This window comes from Vulpes vulpes, chromosome 14 (assembly GCF_048418805.1).
Source record: "Vulpes vulpes isolate BD-2025 chromosome 14, VulVul3, whole genome shotgun sequence".
Lineage (NCBI taxonomy): Eukaryota > Metazoa > Chordata > Mammalia > Carnivora > Canidae > Vulpes > Vulpes vulpes.
The window spans coordinates 74700834-74728363 of NC_132793.1; the positions used below are offsets into that span (position 1 = coordinate 74700834).

General features: G+C 45.7%; 1 protein-coding gene across 2 annotated transcripts in view; it reads left to right on the top strand.

The window, feature by feature from the left end:
* SERINC5 (serine incorporator 5) overlaps nucleotides 1–27530 on the top strand; it is a 104247-nt gene that overhangs the window by 34414 nt on the left and 42303 nt on the right. For both annotated transcript variants that reach the window (XM_025998040.2, XM_072736919.1), the window contains exon 2: nucleotides 13657–13824. In XM_025998040.2, coding sequence (XP_025853825.2) covers nucleotides 13657–13824 — 168 coding nt within the window. The remainder of the gene's footprint in view (nucleotides 1–13656; nucleotides 13825–27530) is intronic.

The window sequence follows — 27530 nt, forward strand, 5'->3', positions numbered from 1 at the left end:
AGTGAGAAAGTTCTTTCAGCCTTGGATACTTGGATCTGAAGGAAAGAGTGCGGCTGTCCCTTCAGCTCCTCAGAAGAGTTGTTAAGCCAGGACCTCTCATGGGGCCACCAGGCTCTCCTCCTGAGGGTGGACTCAGCCAGCTACGCTGATCTGTGGGAGGGACGGGAGTTTTCCAGTGAGAAGTGAGGCGTCCAAGCCCATGGGGGCCTTTGCCCTGCTCCCCTTCCCGCTCAGGCCGAGGGCGACAGCCGTCCAGGTAGGCCCGAGTCTTCCAGACCCCAAGCCCCGCACCTCACGTTTCTTTCTCCGGTGTATGTGTTCCTGTATTTCGTGAAAAGAGGTTCAAGAAGTCACCCTGTATGGGGCTATTAGTGAATCCCAAAGAATAGGATCCAGCGAAATCCTGCCTGCTGGCAAACCCAGGGTAGGGGGTATGTGCAAGCTTTTCCTTGCCCAGCGCTGGTGGAGCAAGACTTAGCTGGACTGACCCTCGGGGGAGCATCTGGCCCACGCAGATACCTGCGTCACCTGGGTGATGGCTCCTCTGGGCGGCCTGCGGAGGGAGACTGGCCAGCACCTGGCCTGCACGCGGATTGTGTGTGGGATTAGGGGTGCTGGGGAGGGCTTGCCTGCTCTGCTTCTCAGACCTGGGGCGGTCGGGGTAGGGAGGTACAGCGGGGACTGCCTGCCGCTGTCCCACAGCATTCAGTTTTGTGACCATCATGGGCCAGCCTCTCATTTTTTTAAAAATGAATATTTATTTTTATTTTTAAAGATTTTATTCATGAGAGACACACACACACAGAGAAAGAGAGAGAGAGAGGCAGAGACACAGGCAGAAGGAGAAGCAGGCTCCATGCAGGGAGCCCGATGTGGGACTCGATCTCGGGTCTCCAGGCTCACACCCTGGGCTGAAGGCGGTGCTAAACCCCGCTGAGCCACCTGGGCTACCTCCAGCCTTTCATTTTAACGCTGTTGTGATGGAAACCTTTCAAAAATGTACAAGATGCTTAGAACACAGCCCGCTTACTGTGGGCAGTGGTGGCATTTAGATTTATTTATGGAGACTTCATTTAGCTGCTTTGAGTATTTGTTAGTCTTTGGGGCATCTGTTAGTTTTTTGTTTTTTTTGTTTTTTTTTAGATTTTATTTATTTATTCATGAGAGACACACAGAGAGAGGCAGAGACACAGGCAGAGGGAGAAGCAGACTTCCTGTGGGGAGCCTGGTGTGGGACTCGATCCCGCAACCCCGGGATCATGACCGGAGCCGAAGGCAGCTGCTCAACCACTGAGCCCCCCCGGTGTCCCTGGGTATCTGTTAGTCTGTTACTATAGGTACAGAGGTGTGGAACCCAGAGGGTGACTTACCTACCCTGTCCCTGCTCCAGATTTGCCTAGTTGTGTCACGCCGTGGGTCTTCCTGGTCCACTGATGCTTGTCACTGAAATTGTCCGTGAGCCACATCATCTAACATTTTTTTAAAAGATTTTATTTATTCATGAGAGGCAGAGACAGAGAGAGAGAGAGAGGCAGAGGCAGAGACATGGGCAGAGGGAGAAGCAGGCTCCATTCAGGGAGCCCGACATGGGACTCGATCTTGGGTCCCCAGGATCACACCCTGGGCCGAAGGTGGCACTAAACCACTGAGCCACCCGGGCTGCCCCTCACCTAACGTTTCTGGGCCGCAGATTGCATGGCAGGAGCACGAGAGGACTGGCTTCTCCAGGGGCTTCCCAGCTCAGTGCAGGTTGGACTTTCGGGGATGCTGAGTTCGATGTGAGCCCCTGGAGTGCAGGCTCCAGGGGGGCAGCAGCTCCTCGCTCAGCTCAGGTCGCCAGCAGGCATTCGGTTAGTTTGTTGTGTGAACCTGGAAGCACTTTGGTCGTATTACGGTGCGTCCGTGTGTCTTCTATGTTGGGGTTGCCCGTAGGCTTTGTCCGACGGGGAGAGAAGCGTGCTGGCCGCCCCCCACCCCTGGGCCGGTGGGCCCACCCGAGCTCTGAAGTGGTCACCACTGCAGCGAGCTCTCTGTGTCCTCTGTCCTGGGGCTGACCGGCCTGGCAGAGAGCACCCCTTGCAGGGGCTTTGGCAGGCTTTTCCATGGCAGCGTGACGTCCGTGAGACAATTGGGCAAATTCTGGGCTTTAGGCTCCATGAACTGCTTGTTGATAAGTAGAACATGCAGGATTTCTCCCCTGTTATTTTGATGAGAAGGTTTAAAACTTCTAAAAATGAGCACTTTTCTTCCCACCCTACGCCTTTCCATTTCAAACTTCAAGATTTCATTTTCCTCCACCCTGCCCCCCCAACTCTTCTCTCTTAGCCGGGTTTGCCAGTGCAGGTCCTGGTGGCTTCCGCCTCCTTGTGTGTTCCTTAATGGAAACAAAGTACAAAGATAGCCTTTGGCAGGTGGAAAGTGCTTGTGCATACAGGGAGGAACTTTTTCCCCAGGTTGCCAGAATGCTCTCCTGGGTTCAGATCTCAGGAGTTTTATTTCTAAAAACATTTTCCGTCAACAGATGAATTTATCAGCCATGTTAAAGTAGGAAATGAAAACATTGCTATGAATGAGGTTTTAATCATTTTGTCCCATTGCCTCCCATCCTTACCTCTTTCCATATGACCTGAAGGACCAAGGACAGTGGGCATCTAGGGAGGCCGGAGAGGACTGGTGATGTGTAGATGATGGGAACAGCTGGTTTCTTTCTTTCTTTCTTTCTTTCTTTCTTTCTTTCTTTCTTTCTTTCTTTCTTTTCTTTGTTTTCTTTCTTCCCTTTCTTTCTTCTTTCCTTTCCTTTCCTTAGCACCCTGTGCCAGCTTCCATGTGAAGAACTTTATCTGAATTGTTTCATTTAATCCTCATAAGGGTCCTGTGAAGTAGATGTTTTTATTCCTATTTTAAGAATGAGGACATTAATACCTAAAGAGGTAAAGAATTGGTCCAAGTCCACATCCAGGCAGTGTTCAAGCTTGGGTGTGAGCCCAAGTGGCCTGACCCCCTTGCTCTCTCTCTTACCCCCTCACGCAGGCAACAGAAGGGGGGAGGGGCAGGAAGGGTGCTCCTGACATCTGGAGGGTAGAGGCCCAGGATGCTGCTAACCATCCTCCAGTGCACAGGTCAGCACCCCTCCCAGCAGAGACTTCCACACTGAAGGTTCTAGTGCTGAGTTTGACGAACTGCTCTACGTTACCTACCTCCTGGGAATGTTTGTTTCCTGTTGAACGGCCGCAGAGTTAACCTTCTAATCTTAAACCCAATAGACTCTCTCCACCGACCTACTAAAATATATCAGGTGGTATTTTTTAGTTTTACTTAAAAATTTTTTTTAAAGGTTTTAATTTGAGTTAGAGATCGAGAGAGAGAGAGAGAGAGAGAGAACAAGAACACAAGCTGGGAGGGGGGCACAGGGAGAGGGAGAAGCAGGCTGTCCATGAGCAGGGAGCCCAATGCAGGGCTTGATCCCAGGACCTCAGGATCATGACCTGGGTTGAAGGCAGATGCTTAACCAGCTGAGCCACCCAGGCACCCCGATGAGGCCAAGATTGACACTTGCACCTGCCTCTCCATGTGGGTGTACATATGCACATCTTATAGGACTGCAGGAGTACTGAGGAGGGCCCCACTGCCTGCGAGCTGCAGCAGGCCGTGCCCGCGAGTGTGGTATTTTTTAAAAGAGACAGAAGTGGGGGTGCTCGGGTCGTGATCCCTGGGTCCTGGAATGGAGCCCTGCATTGACTGGGCTTCCTGCCCCGCGGGGAGCCTGCTTTTTCCTCTCCCTGTGCCAGCTGCTTCTCCTGCTTGTGCTCTTTCTCTCTGTCAAACAAATAAATAAAATCTTAAAACAAAAAATCTAGAAGTGGAGGCTGGTGTGATGGAATGAGTCAAAGACTTCAACTGCTAAGGATAGAGAACTCAATCGACTTTTTTGTGGCGGGGAGGGGTATTGCTGAAAGCAACCCTAACCTGGTAAGAAAGAGTCTGAGCAAGGAGAAGAGTTCGGGCCGGGCCCGTGGTAACCCAGCAGCTGGCGCTGGCTGCCTGTGTGTGTCACAGCCCGCCTGTTTCACATTTGGTCCCGAAAAGTCCCTGGGTGCCCAGGGCCACTTACGGAAGGACAGTGACCCCTGACAGTGCTTGGAAGCACCGTTGAGGGCGGAAGCCAGCATATTCTAGCGTGTTGAAACCTGCGTGAGAAACTACCTGTCAGAAACGCCTTCCTGGCAAATGCCCAGAATCTGGTTGCCACGGTTGTGGGAACGGTTGTGAGAACCTTGGAGCTCTAAGGGAGTCTCTGAACTTGCAAGGAAACCTTAAGAATTTTAGATGAAGGAAATACAAGAGCTCATTTCTGGGTTAGGCAAATGCATAGCTTCTTGTTCAGTACCTTGAACCTTTAGGTAGCTCTTTAATTTTTCCTCATTTTTTCTTTTTCTCTTTTCTTTTCTTTTCTCTTTTCTTTTCTTTTCTTTTCTTTTCTTTTCTTTTCTTTTCTTTTCTTTCTTTCCTCTTTTGCTTCAAATTCTACCAAGTAGAGGTTTGTTTATACCCCTTGAACACTAAAAAATATTACAAGGGTTAAGGAATTTTCTTTCTCTCTCTCTCTCTTTTTTTTTTTTTTTTACTGTGGTTAAAAAAAATAGAAATTTACCATCTTAACCAATTTTAAAGATGCAGTCCTATGGGAATTTCCTGTGTTTTTTGTTTTTGTTTTTTAAGATTTTATTTATTCATGAGAGAGACAGAGAGAGAGAGGCAGAGTCATAGGCAGAGGGAGAAGCAGGCTCCTGGGAGCCCCGATGTGGGACTCAATCCTGGGTCTCCAGGATCACGCCCTGGGCCGAAGGCAGATGCTCACCTGCTGAGCCACCCATGCATCCCGAATTTTCTGTTTTTATTCCTCCGTTTCAGAGATAGTTCACTCTGGCTGTTTTCTCCCAGTCATATCACTAGAGTAGGTTTCTTTTTTTTTTTAATTTTTTTTTTTATTCATGATAGTCACACAGAGAGAGAGAGAGGCAGAGACATAGGCAGAGGGAGAAGCAGGCTCCATGCACCGGGAGCCTGACGTGGGATTCGATCCCGGGTCTCCAGGATCGTGCCCTGGGCCAAAGGCAGGCGCTAAACCACTGGGCCACCCAGGGATCCCCAGATTTCATTTTTTAAAAAAAGATTTTATTTATTCATGATAGACATAGAGAGAGAGGCAGAGACACAGGCAGAGGGAGAAGCCGGCTCCATGCAGGGAACCCGACGTGGGACTCGATCCCGGGTCTCCAGGATCACACCCCCGGCCAAAGGCAGGCACTAAACCACTGAGCCACCCAGGGATCCCACTAGAGTAGATTTAATTTACTCACTGGTTGATTCAATTAACAAATATTTGAATGCTTACCACCTTTGAGATAAAACAGAAATATTGTTTTGTTTTCTTCCAAAATGGAAAGTTGTTGTCATGTTTTTCTAATTAGAAGCTATGTGCTTATTGCCAAGAGTTTAGAAAATATAAAAGCATAGTTATTCCTAACCCTGCAAGTTTATTAATTACCGTTGTCAAGTTGCTGTATCCTTCAGATTGTTTTTTATTATTCTTATTGCTGTTCTATGTCTTATTACATTGTTGTTACCTCAAATGCTGTTCTCCTCTATACTGTTGTGTTAACTATTTTCAGCAGTAAAGTTTTCTGTATCATCTGTATAATCAATGGGGGGGGGGTGCATTGTATTCAATGATGTGAGCGTACCATAATTTTCAGTGGTTAGTACTCTTTCATTGATTATCCAGGTTTCCTTTCTCCTAAAAAGCATGTGGATGGTCATTCTTTTTATTTTTTTTATTTTTTTTAAATTTACGATAGTCACACAGAGAGAGAGAGGGGCAGAGACACAGGCAGAGGGAGAAGCAGGCTCCATGCACCGGGAGCCCGACGTGGGATTCAATCCCGGGTCTCCAGGATCGCGCCCTGGGCCAAAGGCAGGCGCCAAACCGCTGCGCCACCCAAGGATCCCTGGATGGTCATTCTTGTGCATATCTTTGTATTCTTGCTTAGGTAGAAAAAGATGTCTTGTTTTTATTGCTACATTACTAGGAATTAACACCGTGCATAGTAGGTTTGTAGTATAATAAATACTAGTTGAATGAATGAATGGCCTGGTAATTTTCATAGGACTAGGAACAGGGCTGTTAATGCAGAATAGGACTTGGTGGTGATGTAGGGTCTTGGCGATTGGGGTGGTTGGGCTGCTTGGGATAGGGCTGTGGTTAGAAGAGGTCATCGAGATCGCTGAGGCCAGGCACTGGCTGGGAGAGAGAAAAGGGCGTGGAGAAGGAGATGCCTCCTTCAGATACTTGTTGAGTACTTACTGTACACCCAAGGTCAGGCAGGAAAATGTGCTTCCTTTCTTGCTTCCTCCTTCGCACACAGCCCATTTCCCTTTTGCAGGCAACCAAGGTTTTAGGCCCGTGTCGTCTGTCTTGCTCACCCCCTCTAGGCCAGCAGTGAGCAGGAGAGAAGGGCCAAGAGCCAACCAGATTGAAATTCTGGCTCTACCACTCATCAGGCTTCTGACTCTTAAGTTCCCGAATGTCTCTGAGCCTCTGTCTCAGCTCTGTTAACTTTGGGGTGATAAAGTAGCTAATCCTGATAGTTGTGCCTTGCAGAGACTGAGAGATTAATAAGCGGTAGCTATTGTTAGCTAGTATTGTGGATTAGATAGGCTTTAATAAGTTGCCCTTTATTCTTTTGCATGAGAGAAATCCACCATATGCCCCAATCAGTTTACTAACACGTGTGACTATGTGTTGAGTTTCCCACCACACGATCATTTTGTGTGTTAGGGACTACCTGCCACCTATATGTGTTGTTTGTGAAATAGGCCTTTATTGAGCAGAGGGAGTTGTGTTCTTGTCCTGCTTGCTTTCAGGTCTCCTCGTCCCCTTGCACAGCTCCCAGTCAAGGACAGCATGAGGCACTGTGATGGCGAGGGTTGCTATTTACCCTCACCTCTGCCTCCTGGTAGTAAAAAAAGGTCTGTACAAACTTGATGGGAGGCCATTTATGAGCTTGGAGCCAGAATGAGCTGCAAAATGTAGGTTGTGAGCTTCAGAGTTTAAATAAATACTGCTTGTCAAAGTAGAATCCATTGTTCATTACCTCTCTGCTGACCCCCAGTAATTCATAAGTAATCCTAAAACCTCAAAGGAGGGGGAAACAAAGTGGGCTGTGACATTCATGCGTAGTATTGTATGTCACTGAAAGATGTGGAAGTCTAAATATAGTTAAAGGTTAGAGAACTATTTACTTGGATAAAAAAATTTTGAACCCAGTTTTATGCTTTAACGTTTTGCTTCTATTTCTTTGATAATAGAAACCCTGCAGCATGCCCAGGAACCTGGGCTCTGCTTTTAACAGCTTCAACAACTTCAGTATTTGAGGAGCTTCCCTATTGCTGTCCCTTCTCCCCTCCCTTTATTAAAATAGGGACAATATTGGGACGCCTGGGTGGCTCAGTGGTTGAGCATCTGCCTTTGGCTCAGGTCGTGATCCTGGGGTCCTGGGATCAAGTCCCACATCGGGCTCCCCACATGGACAGCCTACTTCTCCCTCTGCCTATGTCTCTGTGTCTCTCATGAATAAATAAATAAATAAAATCTTAAAAACAGGGACAATATTACAACTTTTGTAGTTAATAGAAGTCTGTTATGTCTTCCCTCAGTTCTGCTAGGGCTCCTCTGTTTCCAAGGTGGGAAAAACAACTGAATGAAGGGTGGTGTCAGATTTGATAATTTCCTTCCTTCTGCAATTTGGACTTAACTTATACACATTAAAGCCAACTTGGCTATCCAGAACTCTTGAGGAATAAATCTTTTTGAATGAATGTTTTCTGCATTGCTGAGGGATTTGCATGCCCCAAACTAAAGCACTGAAAGTAAAAATAGTGGCTGTCTTTGGGATGGTTCTTGTGGCAGAAGTGTCCTTGTTTGCCTTCCTAAGTGGAACGAAGGGAATGTGATGGATAAGTTATCACCATGCCGCGTGTGAGCTAGACCACGAGAGCAGAGGCCAGAAGCAAGTGATGCTCACCTTACTTGTGGAGTGCTTGAACAGGGCTTTGAGTTGCTCCACTTTTTAGTTCTTGCTTCTCTTTATGACTGGTTTTTCTCTTTCTTTGAGGTTAACTCCGTGTGCTTGCCTCTTGCGGTTCATTTTTCAACATCTAAGTATTTATGGATGGTTGGGGACAACCTCTTGTAGGGATGACAAGAATGTAGCACAAGTGGCACTGTGCCTTTGGCAGGTGGTACTCATTTTTTCTGAGGAGACATTCAGCCTTAGGACGCACCTCATATAGCATTCCAGGCCAACACTGCTGATGGATTGTGTGATGTGAGATGAAACCTATTTCCTATTGTCTGTTGTCTCCAAGTCTCCTTCGATTTTCAAGTGAGGAAAACCAAGACCCAGAGAGGAAAAATGACTTAGGCAAAGTCACACAGAGTTAGATTCCAGGTCTTCTGGTTCTTGGGCCAGAGAACCTTCAGCAGTTTTTCCCTCCTAGCAGCTCTGGGCTTAGGCAAGCCCCTTGTAACTGTGATAATAAGACTTGAGGGAGGGCAGGGCAGCTGGGTGGCTCAGTGGTTGACTGTCTGCCTTTGGCTCAGGTCGTGATCCCAGAATCCTGGAATCCTGGGATCGAATCCCACATCAGGCTTCCCCTCAGGGAGCCTGCTTCTCTGTCTGCCTGTGTCTCTGCCTCTCTCTGTGTCTCTCATGAATAAATAAAAATAAAATCTTAAAAAAAAAATACTTGAGGAGGGAGAGAGGGACTGTCATAAGCAAGATACATGTTATTTGTGCGTGTGCCAGTTCTATGACATCTATTTGGCTTTCTTCCTGATTCTTTGCTTTCTAATTGATGGTGTTGCCAGCTGGGAATTCCAAGTAATAAAGGAACTGTGCTTTTTAATTTGACAGACGGAAGTTAAAACCAGCCCTAGCTCATGTCCTCACATGCTTAAGGTCAGTCCTTGGAAGAACTATCAATGCCCAAAGCCAGGGTGGGGGAGGGGAGACAGATATTTGTTTATTTGTTGCTGTGTGTGTGTGTCCTTAGATAGAAGAAAAGCTGAGCAGGCTCAGCTCCCGGTAGCAGCAAGTAGCTGGCTTATCCTTCCATTTTGACTCTGCCTAGCAAGGACAAAGTCCCTTCTATTTTGAAAAGCCTTTGCTATTCATACTGTTCCCTTTTTCTTTTCTTTTTTTTTTTTTTTTTAAGATTTTATTTTTAAGCAATCTTTACACCCAACATGGGGCTCAAACTCACACCCCAAGATCTAGAGTCGCACTCTCCAACCACTGAATCTGCCACGTGTTCCCATACAATTGCTATTTGAATGAAGTTAGATAAAGGGTATAAAGGGCTCTTTGAAGACTTTTCTCTTTGGCTATGTTTGGGGGAGGAAAGGTTCTTCAGAAAGGAAAAAAAAATCACAGAATTCAATACCACATTTGCACTTGCTCCTGTATCAATATCTTCAAACTTAGTTTTCTTAAGCAATTTTCTTTTCTTTCTTTAATCGTGATAGTGATATGAGAATAGGATAAGAACCCAAGCAGCGGAGTGCAGTGAGAGCTCCACTTGCCCTCCCATACCTAGACCCACTCTACAGATGGCGTCAGTGGTCACTTTGGGCACATGCACATTAGTGCCGTCACCCCTCATGGCCTGCCATGGCTATAATAAATACCAGGGCATGCCAGCTGTGTTTGCTGGCGCTGTCATCAAAAGGTACCACAGCCAGAGGGGCTTAAACAACAGAGATTTCAGTTCTCACAGTGCTGGAGTCTGGAATTCTGAGGTCAAGGAGTTGGCAGGTTGGTCTCTTTGGAGGCCTCTCTCTTTGGCTTCAGAATGGTGGTCTTCTCCACTATCTTCACATGGTCTTCTTTCTGTGCCTTTGTCCTGACCTCCTCTTCTTACAAGGACACTAGTCAAGTTGGATTAGTGCCCACTCCAATGACCTTATTTAACTTTAATTACCTCTTTAAGAACCCTATTTCCAATTACGGCCACATTCTGAGGTAGTGGGGGTAAAAAGTTGAACGTATGATTTTTGAGGCATAGGGAAGGGAGAAGAGAGCACAATTCAGTCTACAACACCGACTTACTCTTTTTAACTATACCGTTTTGTCTAGCTAGCCGGTTAGTCATTTTTCCAGTCCCCATGTAGCTGGAGAAAAAGACTGTTTTCATGCTTATAATGAACAGCCTTAAACTAAATCTCTGTACCCTTTTGCAAGTATATTAGCAGAATGAATTTATAGAAGAATTGTTGGCATTATCCTCCAAAGAGATTTCTTGGGTCTCTCTTGAGTGTATAATCATCTCTTGTGGAAAAGGAGAGTATGCAGATTCTACAAAATAAAGCTCTTTAAAAAAAATTTTTTTTTGTTTATTAATTTGAGAGAAAGAGATAGATCATGAGCGAGGGGCAGGGAAAGAGAGCCAGGAGGCTCTCCACTGAGCAGCGAGCCTGGCACAGGGCTCCATCACAGGACCATGGCATCAGGACTTGAGCCAAAGGCTGAACCGACTGAGCCACCCAGGTGCCCCCAAATTAAAGCTCCTAATGTTTTTCATAATGTAATGTTGATATGAGAGATTCAGAGTGTATCGTATGAAAGAAAGGATCAGTATGAGTGACATGCTCAAATAAACCTGTAAGTGGCAGGGGCTGGGTATGAGTGCATTTTATTCCAAATTAAGCTCTTCCTGAAAGAAGTGGTAAGTCAGTAGGGGCTATGAGATTTTCTAGATGATAGCATAACACTGCTTTTAAAAGTGCTATTTTGAATATATACTTGGTATATATGTCAATGTCTAGGTTAAGACAGTGCACTTGTATTGTTGGTTATTGGCATAGTTTGAGTTGACAAGTAACTCTTTGGCTAGTAGAGAATGGCTGTTGGTTTCTAATATTAGGTGTGGATATATATGCACACACACCTGTATATATGCACACACAGATACACACACTTAAACATGTGCATGTATATTTTTAAAATACCACAGTACAATATAGGGTGAAGGTGAAAAGTAAGGGAAGGTTGAAAAGTTAAATCCATACAATGATACATGACTTTAATGATAAGCTTATTCTGAGAAGCCCTATGATTTTCTTCTCACATTTTCCGTAATCACACTCCTTCTGTTACTATTTGCCTTTAAATAATAACAAATAATAATAAATAACATAATTTATATAAATATATAATAAAAATAAAAAATATAAAACCTGTTTATTTTTCCCCTCTGTGCAGATAGTTTAAATGTTGATTGTGCTATGGGAACGTTCTATCTTGGGAAACATTTACTGTTTAAAAATATTTCTTTTCCCAAATAGAATAAATCTTTTATTGGATTTGAGTTGCAATACAGTAAGACTGGTTATTTAAAGCCATAGAACTAAAAAAATTAGCAGCCAGCAAAGGAGAACGTTGGGCAAGAATTTGGGAGGTGAGGAGGAGGAAGGCAAGGGTCCAGAGAAGAGATCGCTGTGTGAGTGGAAGGAGAGAGTGTGTGTGTGGGGGGGGATTTGGATCTATGGGTGGAAAGGGGTCAGTCAAGTTGGGGATTGAGATTGTGTGAGTGGGTTATAAAGGAAGGTGACCTCTCAGAGCCACACACACCAGCAGTGGTAGGTTCTCACTTGTGTCATCTGTTAACCCAGCCCAAACAGACTGGCTTATCTTACAAAGAACCAGTCTAACCTTATGAGGCCAGAAGAGTCTTTTGAGGAAGACAGTTTGAAACCTGAACATAAGATGGAAAGAGTGCATTAGCAAACCTGTGAGGTGATGAAATAGTACACAAAGTGCTCAAACAATGATGTTATGGGATACGGGACAGAGAACCAGTTCTTTTTTTTTTTTTTTTTTTTTTAAACAGAGAACCAGTTCTGAACTCAAGCTCGGCTGCTTTAAAAATCAATACTTGGGAGACAAGTGATGGTCAGAAAGGAAAGGTTGCTTTATTCAGGAAGCTGGCAGCCTGGGACTATGGTGGACTAACGTCCCAAAGACCATCTTCCCTGTCCAGACAAAGCCAGAAGGTTTTATTTATTATTATTATTTTTTAAAAATTTTATTTATTTATTCATGAGAGACACACAGAGAGGCAGAGACACAGGCAGAGGGAGAAGCAGGCTCCATGCAGGGAGCCCGAGGTGGGACCCCAGGATCATGCCCTGGGCTGAAGGTGGCATTAAACCGCTGTGCCACCCGGGCTCCCCAACTCTGTTCTTTTTAAAGATTGACTGATTGATTGATTGATTTGAGACAGAGAGAGAGAGAGGGTAGAGAAGCAGGGAGAGAGAGAATCTCAAGTGGACACTGAACTAAGTGTGGAGCCTGATCCAGGGCTGGATCTCATGACTGGGAGACCATGACCTGAGTCAAAACCAAGAGGCTTAACCCACTGAGCCACTGAGTTGCCCCTTGAGCCTGAACTTTTAATAACACTGCCCCCATTGCCCTATGCTTTCCTGAAGATTGAGGTTGTTTTTGGGGCAGTGAAAATACTCTGTATGATATTATGGTGATGGATATATATCATATATATATTTGTTCAAACCCATTGAATATACAACACCGAGAGCGAACCCTTAGGTAACCTGTAGACTTTGGGTGATGATGATGTGCCATCATCGCCCTTGGTAAAAAACGTACCATTTTTGTGAGTGGTATTGCTAATGGGGAGACTATGCATGTGTGGCAGTAGGGGTATATGGCAAATCTCTTTGTCTTCCTCTCAATTTTATTGTAAACCTAAGCGTGGTCTAAAAAACATAGCCTTTACAAAGACAAAAAATTAGCAGAGTCTCACCCTTGAAAACTTAATCCCTATTTTATATAATATTCCCAAATTATGTCTAGTTGCATTGACCAGTGAATCTCAGTCAAAGATGGGAGGAAAAAAGATCTCATTTCCCCAAAGGAAAGGTGTGTGTGTTGCTACTGGTACAGCAGGATCTCTCAGCTCCTCGGTGCCCAGGCCTGCTCATGAGCCTAAAAGCTTACCCTTAGGGGCACGAAGCTCTGGTACACAATGCCTGGGTAAGAGGCACCTATTCCTTCGGAGCTTCACATTACACACTCGCATTCCTGCCTGCAAAGGGAGATGCATACCAGCACACCTCACCCTCCCCATCCAGCACGTCCCTAGGTGTTTATACAGTTCATTCTCTGCCTCATGGACTTTTGGCAAGGCCCTTTCTTGGGCCTAGCTTGTTTTCTCACATTCTTCCCACCTCACTTCATCCTTTTTCTGGTTCTTGGCTGCTTCTCCTACTCCCTAGCTGATCTCAGAAACCTTTGATCTCAGAGTAATGATTACAGTCCTGCGGGCGAGCCTTACACAGAAATGGTTGGGCATCTCCCCAGCCACATGCCTGCCTTTTACCGAAGACAATGTCAGAGCGATTCTGGTGACCACTCTGTGCACCCCCGCCACCATTCCTGCACCTTCTGTGGGCAGGTGGCTCGGAAAACCACAGCCCAGAGCGGGGGGGGGGGGGGGGGGGGGGGCTGCAGAGGTCTGGTGTTCATGGGTCTGTAAACGAGGGGCTCTAACAGGATGTTTGTGCTCCTTCCCTAGCTGGCCTGCTGCTGTGGTTCCGCTGGCTGCTCCCTCTGCTGCGGCTGCTGCCCCAAGATCCGACAGTCCCGGAGCACCCGCTTCATGTATGCGCTCTACTTCATCCTCGTCGTTCTTATCTGCTGCGTCATGATGTCAAAGACCGTGGCTAATGAGATGAAAGAGCGTGTAAGTCTGCCTCTTTCCAGCTCTTCCCATTTCCCACAGTTGATGGGGAGGTGGTGTGGGAAACCTTCAGTTAAGGGGATGGAGCCCAGCTGCCCTGGTGTGGTTTGGGGTATCCTTGTTTTCTCTGAACCTTCCTGAAGCCTCCTTGGTGCTTTGCTGCCAAGCAGGGGAGCCATTTAAGGCCTGGAACTTTAGTACAGATACAGTCCAGTGCTTTTGGTGTACTGTGTGTTTTGTCATAGCCTTGTTTTTAGCTGTTCCTCCTTGGATGTACAGTCTTGCCTTGTAGACTTCTGGACTTCCCCCTGTTGTAGCTGCCACGGTCTCAAGTAGCAGTTGTTGTAAACTCAGTTTGGTGACATGTCATTTGTAGGTTGGGTGTCTCCAAGGGTGAGTGATGAATTTCTAGCCACGTCTTAGGCAGCGCCTACAGAGATGGGCCTGGTTATGTGATGCTGAGGAATACACGTAGGACCTTATCCTGGACTTTCCCCATAGAAGGCCTTTTCATCAGCCAGGTGATGGGGGACATTTGGGGATTTTGAGGGAGCCCCCCAAAAAACATTTCCCCTCCTAGGTTCTAAACAAATTGACAAAAAAGACTATGGAGTCAGCAGATAGATGCCAGACGTCCTCTTTACGCTTCATAAAGCTGATGTGAGACAGTGTGGCTTGGATCTGCAGAGAAATGGGCTTCCCACTATCAGACCCCAAAACGAGTTAGACTTTTCCCCTGGGAGACCCCACTCAAGCACCAGTCTCACTGGGCTGGGCCAGACTTCCCCTACAGAGGTAGGCAGTTTACCAGGAAGAACAGCAGGCATGTTACAGCTCTTGTCCAAGGAAAGAGGGACAGGAAAGGCTAGCTGTCCAAACCCAGTTTTCCTGGGGCCCAGCAAAATGAGGATGGGAAGGAGGCCAGGAGCAGAGCTCTAATGGAGCCCCTCCACAGTGGAGGTGGCACCAGTAGGAACAGTTTCCGAGCAAGTGTCTGTTCTTCCAACCTTACGCTGATTCTACAGACTCTCTTAAGTACACTCTCAAGTGCTTCAAAACAACCAGTTCCTTAAAAGCACTTGATATATTCTTATCTGTTAGGCTCTTTGAAGTTTCCTGTTCGGTAATGCTTTTATAATTGTGGATGTATGGTCTGGAATATAGTGGGGCTACTGTCAAAGCTTTTAAAATTGTGATTCTTGGGCAGCCTGGGTGGCTGTGTGGTTTAACGCTGCCTTCAGCCCAGGGCGTAATCCTGGAGACCTGGGATCGAGTCCCACGTCAGGTTCCCTGCATGGAGCCTGCTTCTCCCTCTGCCTGTGTCTCTGCCTCTCTCTCTCTCTCTCTCTCTCTCTCTGTGTGTGTGTGTGTGTGTGTGTGTGTGTCTCACGAATAAATTAATAAAATTTAAAATAAAATAAAATTGTGATTTTCCTCTGACTGCTTTAAACATTGGCTTTCCTCAGTAAGACACTGCTGTGGGAGCTCCGGGGCAATCAAACTTGTGAAAGATGGGGCTTACCATGCAGAAGACAGGGTGCAGTCTTCTGAGGTATAAAACAAGGTAGAAATTACTAAGTGCCAAATGAGCAGATGCATGAAGTGCTTTGGAAATTTGGAGGCAGGGAGACCCAGAGCTAAGGCTGCCACACCAGGCTTCACTCCATGGTGGTGGTAATTAGTACCAGTTCTCTTCATTATACCATGGTTTGATCTTGTATGTTTGTAGCAGGAAGTTTGAGAGGAGGAATACTGAGAGGGCATTTAATCTCCCATTTAGTATCTTTGTTTTTCAGGTAACCTCATGTTCTCTTTCTAAATGCAGCAAGCATTGGTTTGAGTATCCACCGTGGTTGTGGCCGGAACTCTGAGTATGTATCAGATGTCTCTGGTGCAATTCCAGCCCGTAAGAGGTTTTCAGGGTAGGTAGAATTAAGCCTAGATCCAAGAAACAAAACCCAAGACTACAAATATGTAGTGGTGAACCCATCAGAAACATTGTTACTCAGGGGAGGGTTCATTTGGGAGCCCTAGGTAAACCTTTTAGGATATGACTTTAATAGTAGTAATTCCAACATTCAGTTGCCATCCAGATAACCTGCCCCTTGAAACAGTCCTTGACAAGTTCAGCCAGTGTCTGTGATTTCTGTCTTCATAGAACATTTAAGAAACAGAAGATGTTGAGTGGTGTCACTAAGGGTCACTTCATGGAAGTGACTTGTGTAATGATGATGACTATTTTAATTGCTAATATTTATTGGGTGAAACCATGTGCCAGGTTTTATTCTGAGCATCTTACCTGAATCCTCTCAGTTCATCACTGCTGCACTCAGCCGAGCAGTAGGTGCTGTCATTATTCCTGCCTTACAGATGAGGAGGCTGAGGCACTGAAGCATTGAAGCACCTTGAGTTGTCTCCAGCTCTAAGTGGTCCAGTTGGGATTTGCACCCAGGCTGACTGTGTTCTTAGTGCCTGGGCTGTGTACTGCGTAGGTCGACAGGAGGGAAAAAAAAACAAGGACCAGGCGCGTGTAGAAGGACAGAGATGAGATATACGTAGGTAAAAAGACTTTGCAGGAGTTCTGGTGCTAATGCTAGGCGTTTGGCTGTGGTCTGATGGCAAGTTGGCAGCCATGCCATCATCAATTCTTGAGCAAGAGTGTGTCCTTATAGAAACAGGTGTTTAGGGAGGTGAGCCCAGCAGTGGTGTGTGTGTACAGTGTGATTTGAGGTCGGAGCAGGGGGTGGGGGATTGAGCAGGGAGGGGAGAGGGGCAACTCTGACTCCTCACATTGGCTCTTGTACGTGTTTCTATGCCTGTCTTTTGAATGTACGCATTTAAAAATGGTTTGGCTGGACTTTCTGCATAAAGAATGAGGTCCCTATGGGCGAAACCAATCCTTTTCCATTTTTTTTTTTTTTTTAAGAATTTAGTTGCGTGTCATTATTTTTTTTATTTATTTTATTTATTTATGGTAGTCACAGAGAGAGAGAGAGAGAGAGAGGCAGAGACACAGGCATAGGGAGAAGCAGGCTCCACGCACCGGGAGCCCTATGTGGGATTCGATCCCGGGTCTCCGGGATCGCGCCCTGGGCCAAAGACAGGCGCCAAACCGTTGCGCCACCCAGGGATCCCTCCTTTTCCATTTTTAAGGCCTCATAGGGTGCAGGCCAGCTGGTCACAAAGTCATCTTGTTTGCAGCCTATAGAATGGAGGCTGACCTCATGCTCAGGCGATGCTCGAGGGTGGTGTTGAAAGATCCCCTTGTGGGGACACACTCTGGGCTTCTGCTGCAGTCCTCGCCCCCACTTTGTTGGACGTGGAAATGTCTGAGGCTGTGATGGGAAGAGGAGAAAGTGGGTGTGCTGGTAACTGCCCCGATGGGAGCATCTAATTGCCTCCCACCCAGCATTCTCACATTTGTATTCAGAGGATGGGGCTCCGTCCAGCGCCACATGGGTCTTTGGTGCGTGGGTTAAGAACACAAGGGCAGCCCTTTTTTCAGTTACTTTCAGTTTTTGCCTTGTTTTCAAAACGTGGCCTATGTTTAAATGTGAGCAGGAGGAAACTGCAGGGATCTGCAGAGCCAAACTTCATTCCGCCTCCTTTCTCTAGGGAAACTCCTTATTCCCATGAGAACTTTGGCTCAGAGCAAACTGTGCCAGTGCTGGTGGTGTGGGGTGGGATGCCTGTCTGCTCCTGGAGCACGGTTCTCATCCTGAAATGTAGAAGCCATTTTATGGCAGGTCATTCATGTCATTAAGCATGTAATTCATGCAGGTGTAGTCTTTTTTTTTTTTTTCTTTTTCTTTTTTAAGATTTATTTATGTATTTGAGAGAGAGAGAAAAAAAAGTCCCCAGGAGAATTCCCTCCACTACTGAGTGTGGGGGCTTGATCTCATGACCCCAAGATCATGACCTGAGCCAAAGTCAAGAGTTGGAGGCTGATGAACCACATAGGCACCCTAAGCAGGTATAGTCTTGATGTGGTTTTGGAATGTTGGTGAGATCCGGAGCCGACGGCCAAGAAAGAATTCTTCAGACCTCTTTGGTGCAAAAAGGTGGTTTTATTAAAGCCCAGGGACAGAAGCCCTGGGTAGGAAGAGCTGCTACAGCAAGATTGTGGGGAGTAGCTGATTACATACTTGGGAAGTGGGGGAGGTAAGGACCAAAGGAGGTGACCAAAAGGACTTTCGTATGGTAAAGAAGACTCTCAGGATGCTGGAGGCGTGGCTATTGTCAAGGTTATTTTTCCTTGTAGTAAGGCATTTTAAAAAAATTTAAAAATAAAAATAAAAATAAACACATTAAAAAAAGATTTTATTTATTTATTCATGAGATAGAGAGGCAGAGACACAGGCAGAGGGAGAAGCAGGCTCTATACAGGGAGCCTGATGCGAAACTTGATCCAGGGACCGGGGATCAGATTGGAGCCAAAAGCAGACGCTCAACCACTGAGCCACCCAGGTGTCCCTGGTAAGGCTTTTTTTTTTTTTTTTTTTTTAAAGGATTTTATTTATTTGAGAGAGAATAAGAGAGAGAGAGGGAGCTTGAGTGTACAAACTGGGGGAGGGGCAGAGGGAGAAGCAGGATCAGCAGACTCCTTGCTGAGCAGGGAGCCCAACCTGGGGCTCTGTCCCAGGACCTTGGGATCATGACCTGAGCCGAAGACAGACACCCAACTGACTGAGGCATCCAGGCGCCCTCTGGGAGGCCTTAAGACTGCTGGAGTTTCTGCAGGAATGCTGTATCCCGCCTGCCTCAGGTATTTGTCGGTGGGCTGCAGGTTATAAGGAATTTTTATTTATTTACATTCCCTTCTACCTTTGTTTCCCACATCAGTGTAGAAGGCAGGGTGATGTTAGGGCTCCAGGAAATGGAGTCTACCAGCTTCTGAAGGTTAGGCTTTTGGTTAAGAATGCTTTTTGCCTTGTAAATCACTAAGACATTGTAAACTGCTAGAGACTCAGGTCCTGCCAGACTTTGATCTGTATCACTTACCTGTTTGTTTGCCTTCCTCTTAGCTTGGAGCCCCGAGGAATGCCACACGTAGCCCACCTGGGGAGGGGCGCGGGGTGGGGGGTGGTGGGGATGGGGGGGTGGTGTCAGCTTGTGCTTTGTCCTCAACTTACCTTCTGCTCCCTCATCAGTCTTGAGATATCTGATGCCTAGGGGACTAAAAATTCATTTCAGAAGGTAGGATGGCCAGAAAGACTCCCCAAACCCCAGAGTGAGCTCAGGGTGTCAGGCCACCGTAGGAAGAGCCTAAACTGTCCCTGACCTGAAACGTCTTGGATCCATTTACTTCCCTCCCATCCCACGCTGTTCCCTGCTGCTCTGATTCATTGAGGTGGGTGGTAGGTTAGTGCCTGACCTGGCTAAATCTTTGCATTTTATTTTCCTCAGAACCCAGACACATGCTCCACGTCGTGGAAGACTGGTTTTTGTATGGTTACATGTTTTAAGTTTAAATTTTGAAGAATTATTTCTTGTATTGAGAGGAGTGGCTATAAAGGTCTTTGTTTTTGACCACAGCCTTTTTTTTTTGTTCCTTCATTTGTCTTATTTATTTAATGAATTTTTTAATGTTTTAATTAATTTAATTGATTAAAGTAAACTCTATACCCAACACGGGGCTCAAACTCAGGACCCCAAGATCAGGAGTCGCGTGTCTTCCGGCTGAGTCAGCCAGGCGTGTCCCTTCATTTGCTCTAGAAGACATTTGTTTCTTCTTACCTGGTCTCTTTGGCAAATATGTTTTACTTTATACAGTATTTTCTCCTCCTGGGTTTAGGTCTGTTTTCCTGTGGGTAAGTGAGAATGCAGAAACTGTGGTCCTGGGATTGGCTGTTCTTGTCCTGGATGCAGAGAGCTTGGTGGTTATTTTCAGCCCCTGCTGGTAATGCTGCAGGCAGAGCAGGCTTTAAAGGAATCGTGAACAAGGTCTGTAAGATGTGGACACGAGCAGGACTAGGCTGCAGTGCTTGCAGTGTGTTAAACGCAGTTCTTAAATTCCCTTCTCTCCCAGGACTTGCTCAGCCAGCCTAATGTTAGAATCCCGGCCCCAGCGGCAGCCAGTGCTGCACCCAGAGGTTGCAGGGGGAGCCCAGGACATGTGCATTGTCCTACAGGCTCTTGTTTGGCCACTGGTTTTTATTATTACTAAAGTTTAAACTTGGCGCCTCTAGGAGGGGCGAGCATGCTGTAGCTCCTCATGAGTCCCATCGCAGGATGTTTACCGACACCCTGTCTCACACATTTACCTTTACTTCTTGCCCCCTGAAGAAAGGCATTTGGATTTGCCACTCCTGAAATAGCTTAAACTCTCCGAGTTCACAAATTTCTGACAAAACTATACATTTGAAAATGGACACCAGGCTTCTCTCACCCCACCTGTTACAGTGAGCAACAGGGAGGTTGCTGAGTGGCATGTGCCAGAGTGGTCTGTGCAAATCTATGCATGTAGTCCCAGGATCCAAGAAGCCCTTCTCTACTAGTCTACCACTTGCTCACTGGAATCAGGCATTTTTATCCAAGTAACTATTTAGAAATTGTCTTGGTCGCTTTGCTTCACTCCACTCAGTTTCAGAACTAATGTGGGGTGGAGGTAGGACATTGAACCAGGTCTCGCCTTCTCCAAGTAACATTCATCACCCCACCTCTACCCCCACTTTTATTTATGTATTTTTAAAAGATTTATGAGAGAGAGAGAGAGAGAGAGAGGTGGGGAGGGCCAGAGGGAATGCAAGAGAGAGAGTTTTTAGTAGACTCCCTGCTGAACTCCAGCCAAGTGGTGGTGGTGGTGGGGTCATGTCCTGAGCTGAAATCAAGAGTTGGGACACTCAAGTGACTGAGCCACCCAGGTGCCCCCCACCCCTTCACTTTTAAAATTGTAAGTATGTACCGTAATCACAATTTCTACATTTCTTGTGAAGTCCAAAATTCACCAGGGGACGGGAAAGGAGACCAGTATTAAGGCTGCTAACTGTGGATTTCGACCCTTTGAACAAAGGTACAAGATAGGCTTAAAGAATTTTTCTCTATCTATTCGGAAAAATCTGGCCTCTCACAACACATTCCCTAGAGGTGTGATATATAAATTTTTGGATATGTATTTCTCAGTAATTTTCACTGTTCATTATTGTCTTCATCAGGAGGAGAAAGGAGAAGTTGTGGTAGTGGGAAATTCATGTGTATTACAGCATCAGTACAAGATTATGTGGACATAGATGAAAGGGAAATAGTTGACTTGTAGCCAGTCTGGTGCCAAGGCCACACCCAAATCTTGTAGTATCCTCAGCACCCGGAACAAAGTGATCATCTCCGCCTTGCCTGAGCCTGAACCGCTGCCTCCTGCCCTTCTCATTCGCTTCCCTTCTCCTTTCTCCTGGACAGCTCATTCGCTTCCAGCTTTGCTTATTTCCATAGGTCCATCTGCTCGTCAGGGCATGCTTTTCTCTGGACACTGCTCCGTCCGTACCCTGGCGATGCCTTTCCTCTCTTTTTTCTAGATTCGGTGCTGACCACATACTTTCCCCAGACACATCATAAAAGTATTGATTCCACTGTGCATCCCAGTCGGTTCTGATTTACCCCCACCAGGCTCCTTGATGTCACATTCCAGTTGTGTTCTTTGGATTTGAATTGTTCCTGAATGTCCCCAGCTTTACATGTTCCCTTCCCTTTGACTTCTCTTTCTCCAGATAAGCAAATCCCATGGGTGACTGCTTGCTACATGTATTTTTCCCAGATGATACCCCGTTTCCAAATTCTGGGGTCACTGCAGTGTATAGAGATGAACACAGGACCTACTTAGCAACACCTTAAGATTTCAAAAGGCTCTTCATAAGTACACCGTTTAGTCAGTTTGTTGACATTTAACACTTTGGTGGTTCCTAGTGTTGACAGCTTTGATCCAGCAAGTTTGAGGCTCTGAAGCTTGGTGGATGGGCTACCTTACTTTTGTAGTAATACGAGGAACGGAAAGGCATCAGAGTCTGTGTTATTTGTGGGAAAGCCCTCCCTGTGCTAGTCACAGGGGATTAAAAAAAAGAAGTAAAACAAAGTTTCTAGTTATAGGATCTAGTTAAACAGGTAAGAAATGGGGCAGCCCTGGTGGCGCAATGGTTTAGTGTCGCCTGCAGCCTGGGGTGTGATCCTCGGAGACTCGGGATCGAGTCCCACATCGGGCTCCCTGCAAGGAGCCTGCTTCTGCCTCTCTCTCTCTCTGTGTGTGTCTCTATGAATAAATAAATAAAATCTAAAAAAAAAAAAAACAGATACGAAATGGAAAAAAGATGCAGTTTACATTTATGATGTGTTCTGCCCTTTGAGGAGACAGCAAATACCTTATGGTGTGAAGGACTTTGCACAATTTTTTGCCTTATTTCCAAAAGAAATAATGATCTCTTTTAGAGAGTATGATTTAAATAGAAGGTTAGAAGGGTTTTGGGAATTTTTTTTCCAAAGATTTTATTTTTTAAAGATTTCATTTATTTATTAGTGTGTGTGCATGGGAGAGAGCAAGCCTGGGGGCAGGCAGCGAGGGAGCAGCAGAGGGAGACAAGCAGACTCTGTGCTGAGCTCAGAGCCCGATGGGCTAGATCCCACAAACCTGAGACCCAGGCACTCTCCAGGATGGTATTATTCAGTGATCTCTGTGTCCAGTGTGGGGCTCGAACCTACAACTCCAAGATCAAGGTCAAGGGGTCCAAGCCAGCTAGATGCCCGAAAGGTTAGAAGTTTTAATAGTGGGAGTACCTTAAGTCAGAATCCTAACTAAACTTAGCCTCATTTGACAGGTGAGAGGGTGGGGCCCTGGGAAGTGGCTGAGATTAGAACCCCAGGAGTGCTGGCCTCCTGGCTGCCTGGCCAGTGCCTTTCCTGCCTGCACCACTGGCTTTGGTGTCCCTTGGATATTTAAAGAAGTATAACAGGGAAGTTCAGCCTTAGCAAACTTATCCTTCCTCCTGAATGCTAATCTTTCTTCTGGAGCCAGTGGTGAAGGAGAAGTATTCGTTCTGGAAACAGCACCATCTCTGCCTGTAGCAGCTTTCTTAGTTTGTCTTCCCCACCTGCTGCTTCCCTGTGGTGAGGACCAGGAGCTGGGCTTGAAGGATGACTTTTGGTCTGAAGTAGAAAATAGGAACATCCACACATCTAGTCTTTGTTTGATGGCTTTTTTTTGCATGTAAAATAGAAACTGCCTTCAAGTTGTGTTTGGTGTAATTATATTTTAAAAGTAAACAAGTGTCAGCAATGAAGAAGATATTCCACCTTGATCCACAACATGGAGTAGTCTGTCCCAGCGCAGAATGGCAGGCCTTCACGCTGAAGCTGGAAAGTCCGGCTCTTGTTTTGATTTTGATGTTTACCAGTTGAATGTTAAGAAAACTGTGTATCTGAAACCTGGTGTCAGGTGTTCTTATGGAGCATTGAAGCTCTGTAAAGCGGAACTCCCCATTCTTAGCTGGCATTTTGCGTTTTTGTGTTAGAACAAGTGTCAGATTAGCAAAAATAAATAAGTAAATAAAATAAAGTAAGTAAATAGATAAATACATAAAATTGCTGACCTGACTAGTTCTTTGATTCTGGAGTATTTGTTGTATCCAGCAGGGCTACATGTTGTATCCGTGTTTTCCAGAAGTTCTCTTTCTAAACTGTTGTGCTTGTATGTGTCCAGTGTATCAGTGAGTATGTTTCTGAGGTTAAAGGTGGGTTTGGGCCATCGAATCTCAAGTCCTTTATAGGACTGTGGGGAGCTGGTGGTGAGGTTCCACCTCATAGTGCTCTGGGTCCCCTCCCTTCCAAGTGGGAGTGACTTTGAGGGAATATGTTTTCACACAGTTTTATCTTTAGTCTAAATTCCATCCAGACCTAACACCATGTGAGAGAAAACAGAGAGTCCCTGCAACCCTCCCGGCCCTCGCTCTTCCCCTTGCTCAGGCCTCTCTCTCCTGCACACAAGTGAATTCCAGGGGAAAATGATGGTGGGAAATAGTTCTGTGCTACAAGCAGCGATTTGAACTAATGGATACCCTGCTGAGAGTCTTTTTTTTGAATCTGAACCAAGGGCAGAGAAGTTTGATCCTTGTCCAGTAATAATGAGCTTGCCGGGAGCCAGAGAACAAGAAACAATAGTTATTGTCTTTGGACGGGAGGATCCATTACCCTAGAAACTTTTGGGGAGCATCAGGTGTTAAAGAGGATCTCTGTTTCAGGATGGATCTGGCTGTGGGAAGGGGAGAGTGATAGGTTGTGAGAACTGAAGTTTCCTAATCCCCTTTTCTGTCATCTTGCGAAAGCATCTCTTCATCCACTGTCTGCCGACAAGACCCTGGAGCTCTCTGCAGATAAATAGAACAGACAAGAGCTTCCAGTTGGAAATGAACAGCTCTGTCATTATAAAAATGGGCCCAAGGGAGCAGACAAATACCACAACACCAAACTCAGGAGTTGGTAGCCTCAAAACACCGGGAGCAGGAAACATAAATATTGTGAAAAGTTGAGTCTCTCGATGCTCTTCAGCATTTAAAGGGGTGATTGTCTGACTTGATTAAACTGTAACCTGAGTTTGTGCTTGAAAAAGTCTTTAAGGTCAAATGATTCCTTCCTTCCTCCTGTCTTTCCTTCTTTGTTGTGGGAGAGCCAAGCACTGTTCCAGACACAGGGGACGTAAGTGTGAGCAGAACAGTTGTTGTCCTTACAGAACCAGACCCCCGGGGGGTGGGGGGGGGGGAAGAGAGAAGGGTTTGGTAATCAAGTGCGGGAGGAGCCCCTTGATGTTAGGCTGCGTGTATGTATGGTCGGGGGCAGGTTTGAAAGCTAAGTACGTGCACTCCATTAGTGACTTGGAGACAGTGCTGTCAGCTTAGCCATCGTTTCTGTTGACCTTCGGGGTCACGTTAGCGCTGAGGAATGTTTTCCCTGTGTCCTTGTCTGGAGACAGGGTTGCTGAGGTGAGGTAGGAGGATTGAAAGGGAATGGAGTGTGTGGCCCTCTAAAGCAGTCTTGAGCTTAATCACTAGGGGGTCAGGCATTTTGGGGGTGTGGTTTTTAAATTTCAGTGAGACTGTTTCAACAGTCTTAAAAATAAGTCTCAAATTATCTTTTGAAATGCCAGCTTTCATCAGAGTGGGTTTTATTTTTGGTTGCACAGGGTGTGTTTGCGTAACAGATGTGAGGACTTTTTTCTGTGAGAGCTATTGAGGGCTTCTGGCCTGCAGAAAGGAGCACTGTGACTCCCAGGCATGTCCTCCTCCATGTCCTCCACCCTACAGAGAAATTAAAATGCTTAATTTGCTGCTCTAAAAATGACATATGGGAGATGTACAATTGGATTCATGTAAAGCACAAGTTCCATTTTGGGACAGCAGTGCCTTAGAGGAGGGCAGAGAGCCTCCGTGGAGGTGAGAAGGCAGGATAGAGTTCTGGGACACTCAGAAGGCACTGCAGATGGAACTCTGCTTCTCCTTTGGCTTTTGGTCTGGAGACCTCAAGTCCTCACCATTTGTCATCTGCCTTTGAGATGTTAATTTATATTCAGCAGTTGTCCTTCCTGGTAGTCTAGGCTGGTGAACTTTTCCTGTAGAGAGCCAGCTAGAAAACATTCTCTGGTCTGGGGGCTGGGTGGTGTCTAGCAACTACTCCAGCCCTGCCATTGTAGGGAAAAAGCAACCAAAATAATGTGCCAACAAATGGATGTGGCCGTGTTCCAATAAAACTTTATTTTCATGAATTGAAGCTTGCTGGTTTTGACCCACAGGCTGTGAGTGTTTGATTATTGTGTTAGATCGCCAGTGGCCCTATACATATCATATGCAGCTAATCTCTCCTCCCCCTGGGGGAGAACTTCAGTGGCTTCAACATTGCATTGAGGGCACCAGAGTCCTTGCTTACGTTGTAGATCATGGGGATGTGTCAACCACATGCTAGGTCGACCAGATAAGAATAGTGTAGCAATAAATTTAGTGTGACACATTTAACACTGTATCTGTCTTATTCTGCATGGCCTTTTGAAATGAATGGTAAATTATTCACAAATAAAAGTAATTTGTATTCTTTTCATGTAGCCAAACCCAAGCATCTTGGGGATCAGGAAAAAGTGTGGATGGAGAAAGTGAGTGTGAGGATACTTTGGTTCCCCTGCTGCTAAGGACTCCCCATTCCTTCCCATTCCAAGTCCAATAGATGGTAAAATGGGAAAGATACTGGGCCAGAAACCTAAATGTCTTCCCTGTCCTGGTCCTCAGCACAAGGACTGGGGACTAGGGCCTCCCAGGAACTTGAAGTTATACGTGTGGTAGAGTCTAGTCTTCTGGGGGATATTAGATTCTCATGTCCCACCTGAGGCAAAAATCACAAAGAGTCAAAATTAACCATGAAAATGTTTGGAATATCCACAAAGTAGAGCACACATGGTTCTGTGTATAAAGCATCTTGCTGGAACGTTAGCTTCTTGTCAGCTTGGATTTTTTTAAGACCATTTTATTCACTGCTTGTATCTCCATATTCTAGAACAATACTTGGACATAGTGGATGTGAATGAGTGAGTGAATGACTAACTCTGTACCATAATGTATATTTAATCATATAATGTAACGTGTAGTATGGAAAAAAGATTTCACATGCAAACTCTAGTTTTACTGGGTTTAAAAAGTTATAGAAGACAGTCATGCACACAGTTGAATTTGTGTATAATACAGCATCACTGTATTCCAAGTCTATTCACAAAGCGGATTTGGGACTCACTTAGGCCATAAACATGTCTTCCGTCTGGTAAGTGATCTGAATAGAAAGTTTTGCCTGTTGAGATGTTTAGTCCTCTTGTTATAGAAACCCCAGCACCTCTGTGTTCATGAATGATTCTTCACTGGCCTTGTTTCTCTCTGGGCATTACAGAGTCCTCCATCAGACCCTGTGTTCGGTGGGAGGGGTGGGGGGATAGTAAGCCAGCTAAAACAAAGTGTAGCCCTCCGTAGTGAGGCTACCCAGTGTCTCTGAGGTTAGGTGTAGATTTTTTTCTTGGACTCAGAGGGTCCCATTCCTACCCTACACCCTTTGCAGTGCTTGTGGGCAAAGAACCTCAAGAAAGAGCATTGAGATGCTGACCCTGAGGGGGCCAGTGGAGGATTTTCTGGCTCCGATGCATGTGTTTGGTAGCTCTCCTGACACTTTTCCTTCCTTTCTTCTACTCTCCCTCTTACTCCAACCCTGGAATTCTCAAAAATCATCCTTGGGGAGAGTTTGGCAATATTATTAAAATTTAAAACATTCTAACTTTATGATCCAAAATTACCTCCTTGGTATCTGTCCTTGATGTTTTTCATGTGTACACAGAGAGATGCACAATAGGGAAAATATCCATTATGCATTATTTATGAAATAATTATGAAAAATCAGAAACAATCTAAATGTCTACCATTTGGGTAGCAGAAGCTAAATTATGGCTGGTACGGACATGAAACAGTCTGCAAGACACAGTGAGTGTAGAGTGGTGCAGCAAAATGTCTAGAAGGGTATGCACGCAGCTGTGACTACGGGAAGCAGTCAAGTTAAAGTTGGGTAATAATGGTCAAGAGGATTGTATTTTCTCTATATCTTATATTTATTTAGTTATGTTGAAAGAGAGAATGTGCACATGCTTGAACGTGTGGAGGGTGGGGCAGCAGAAGGAGAAGGAATCTGGAGCAGGCTCACGCCCAGCGTGG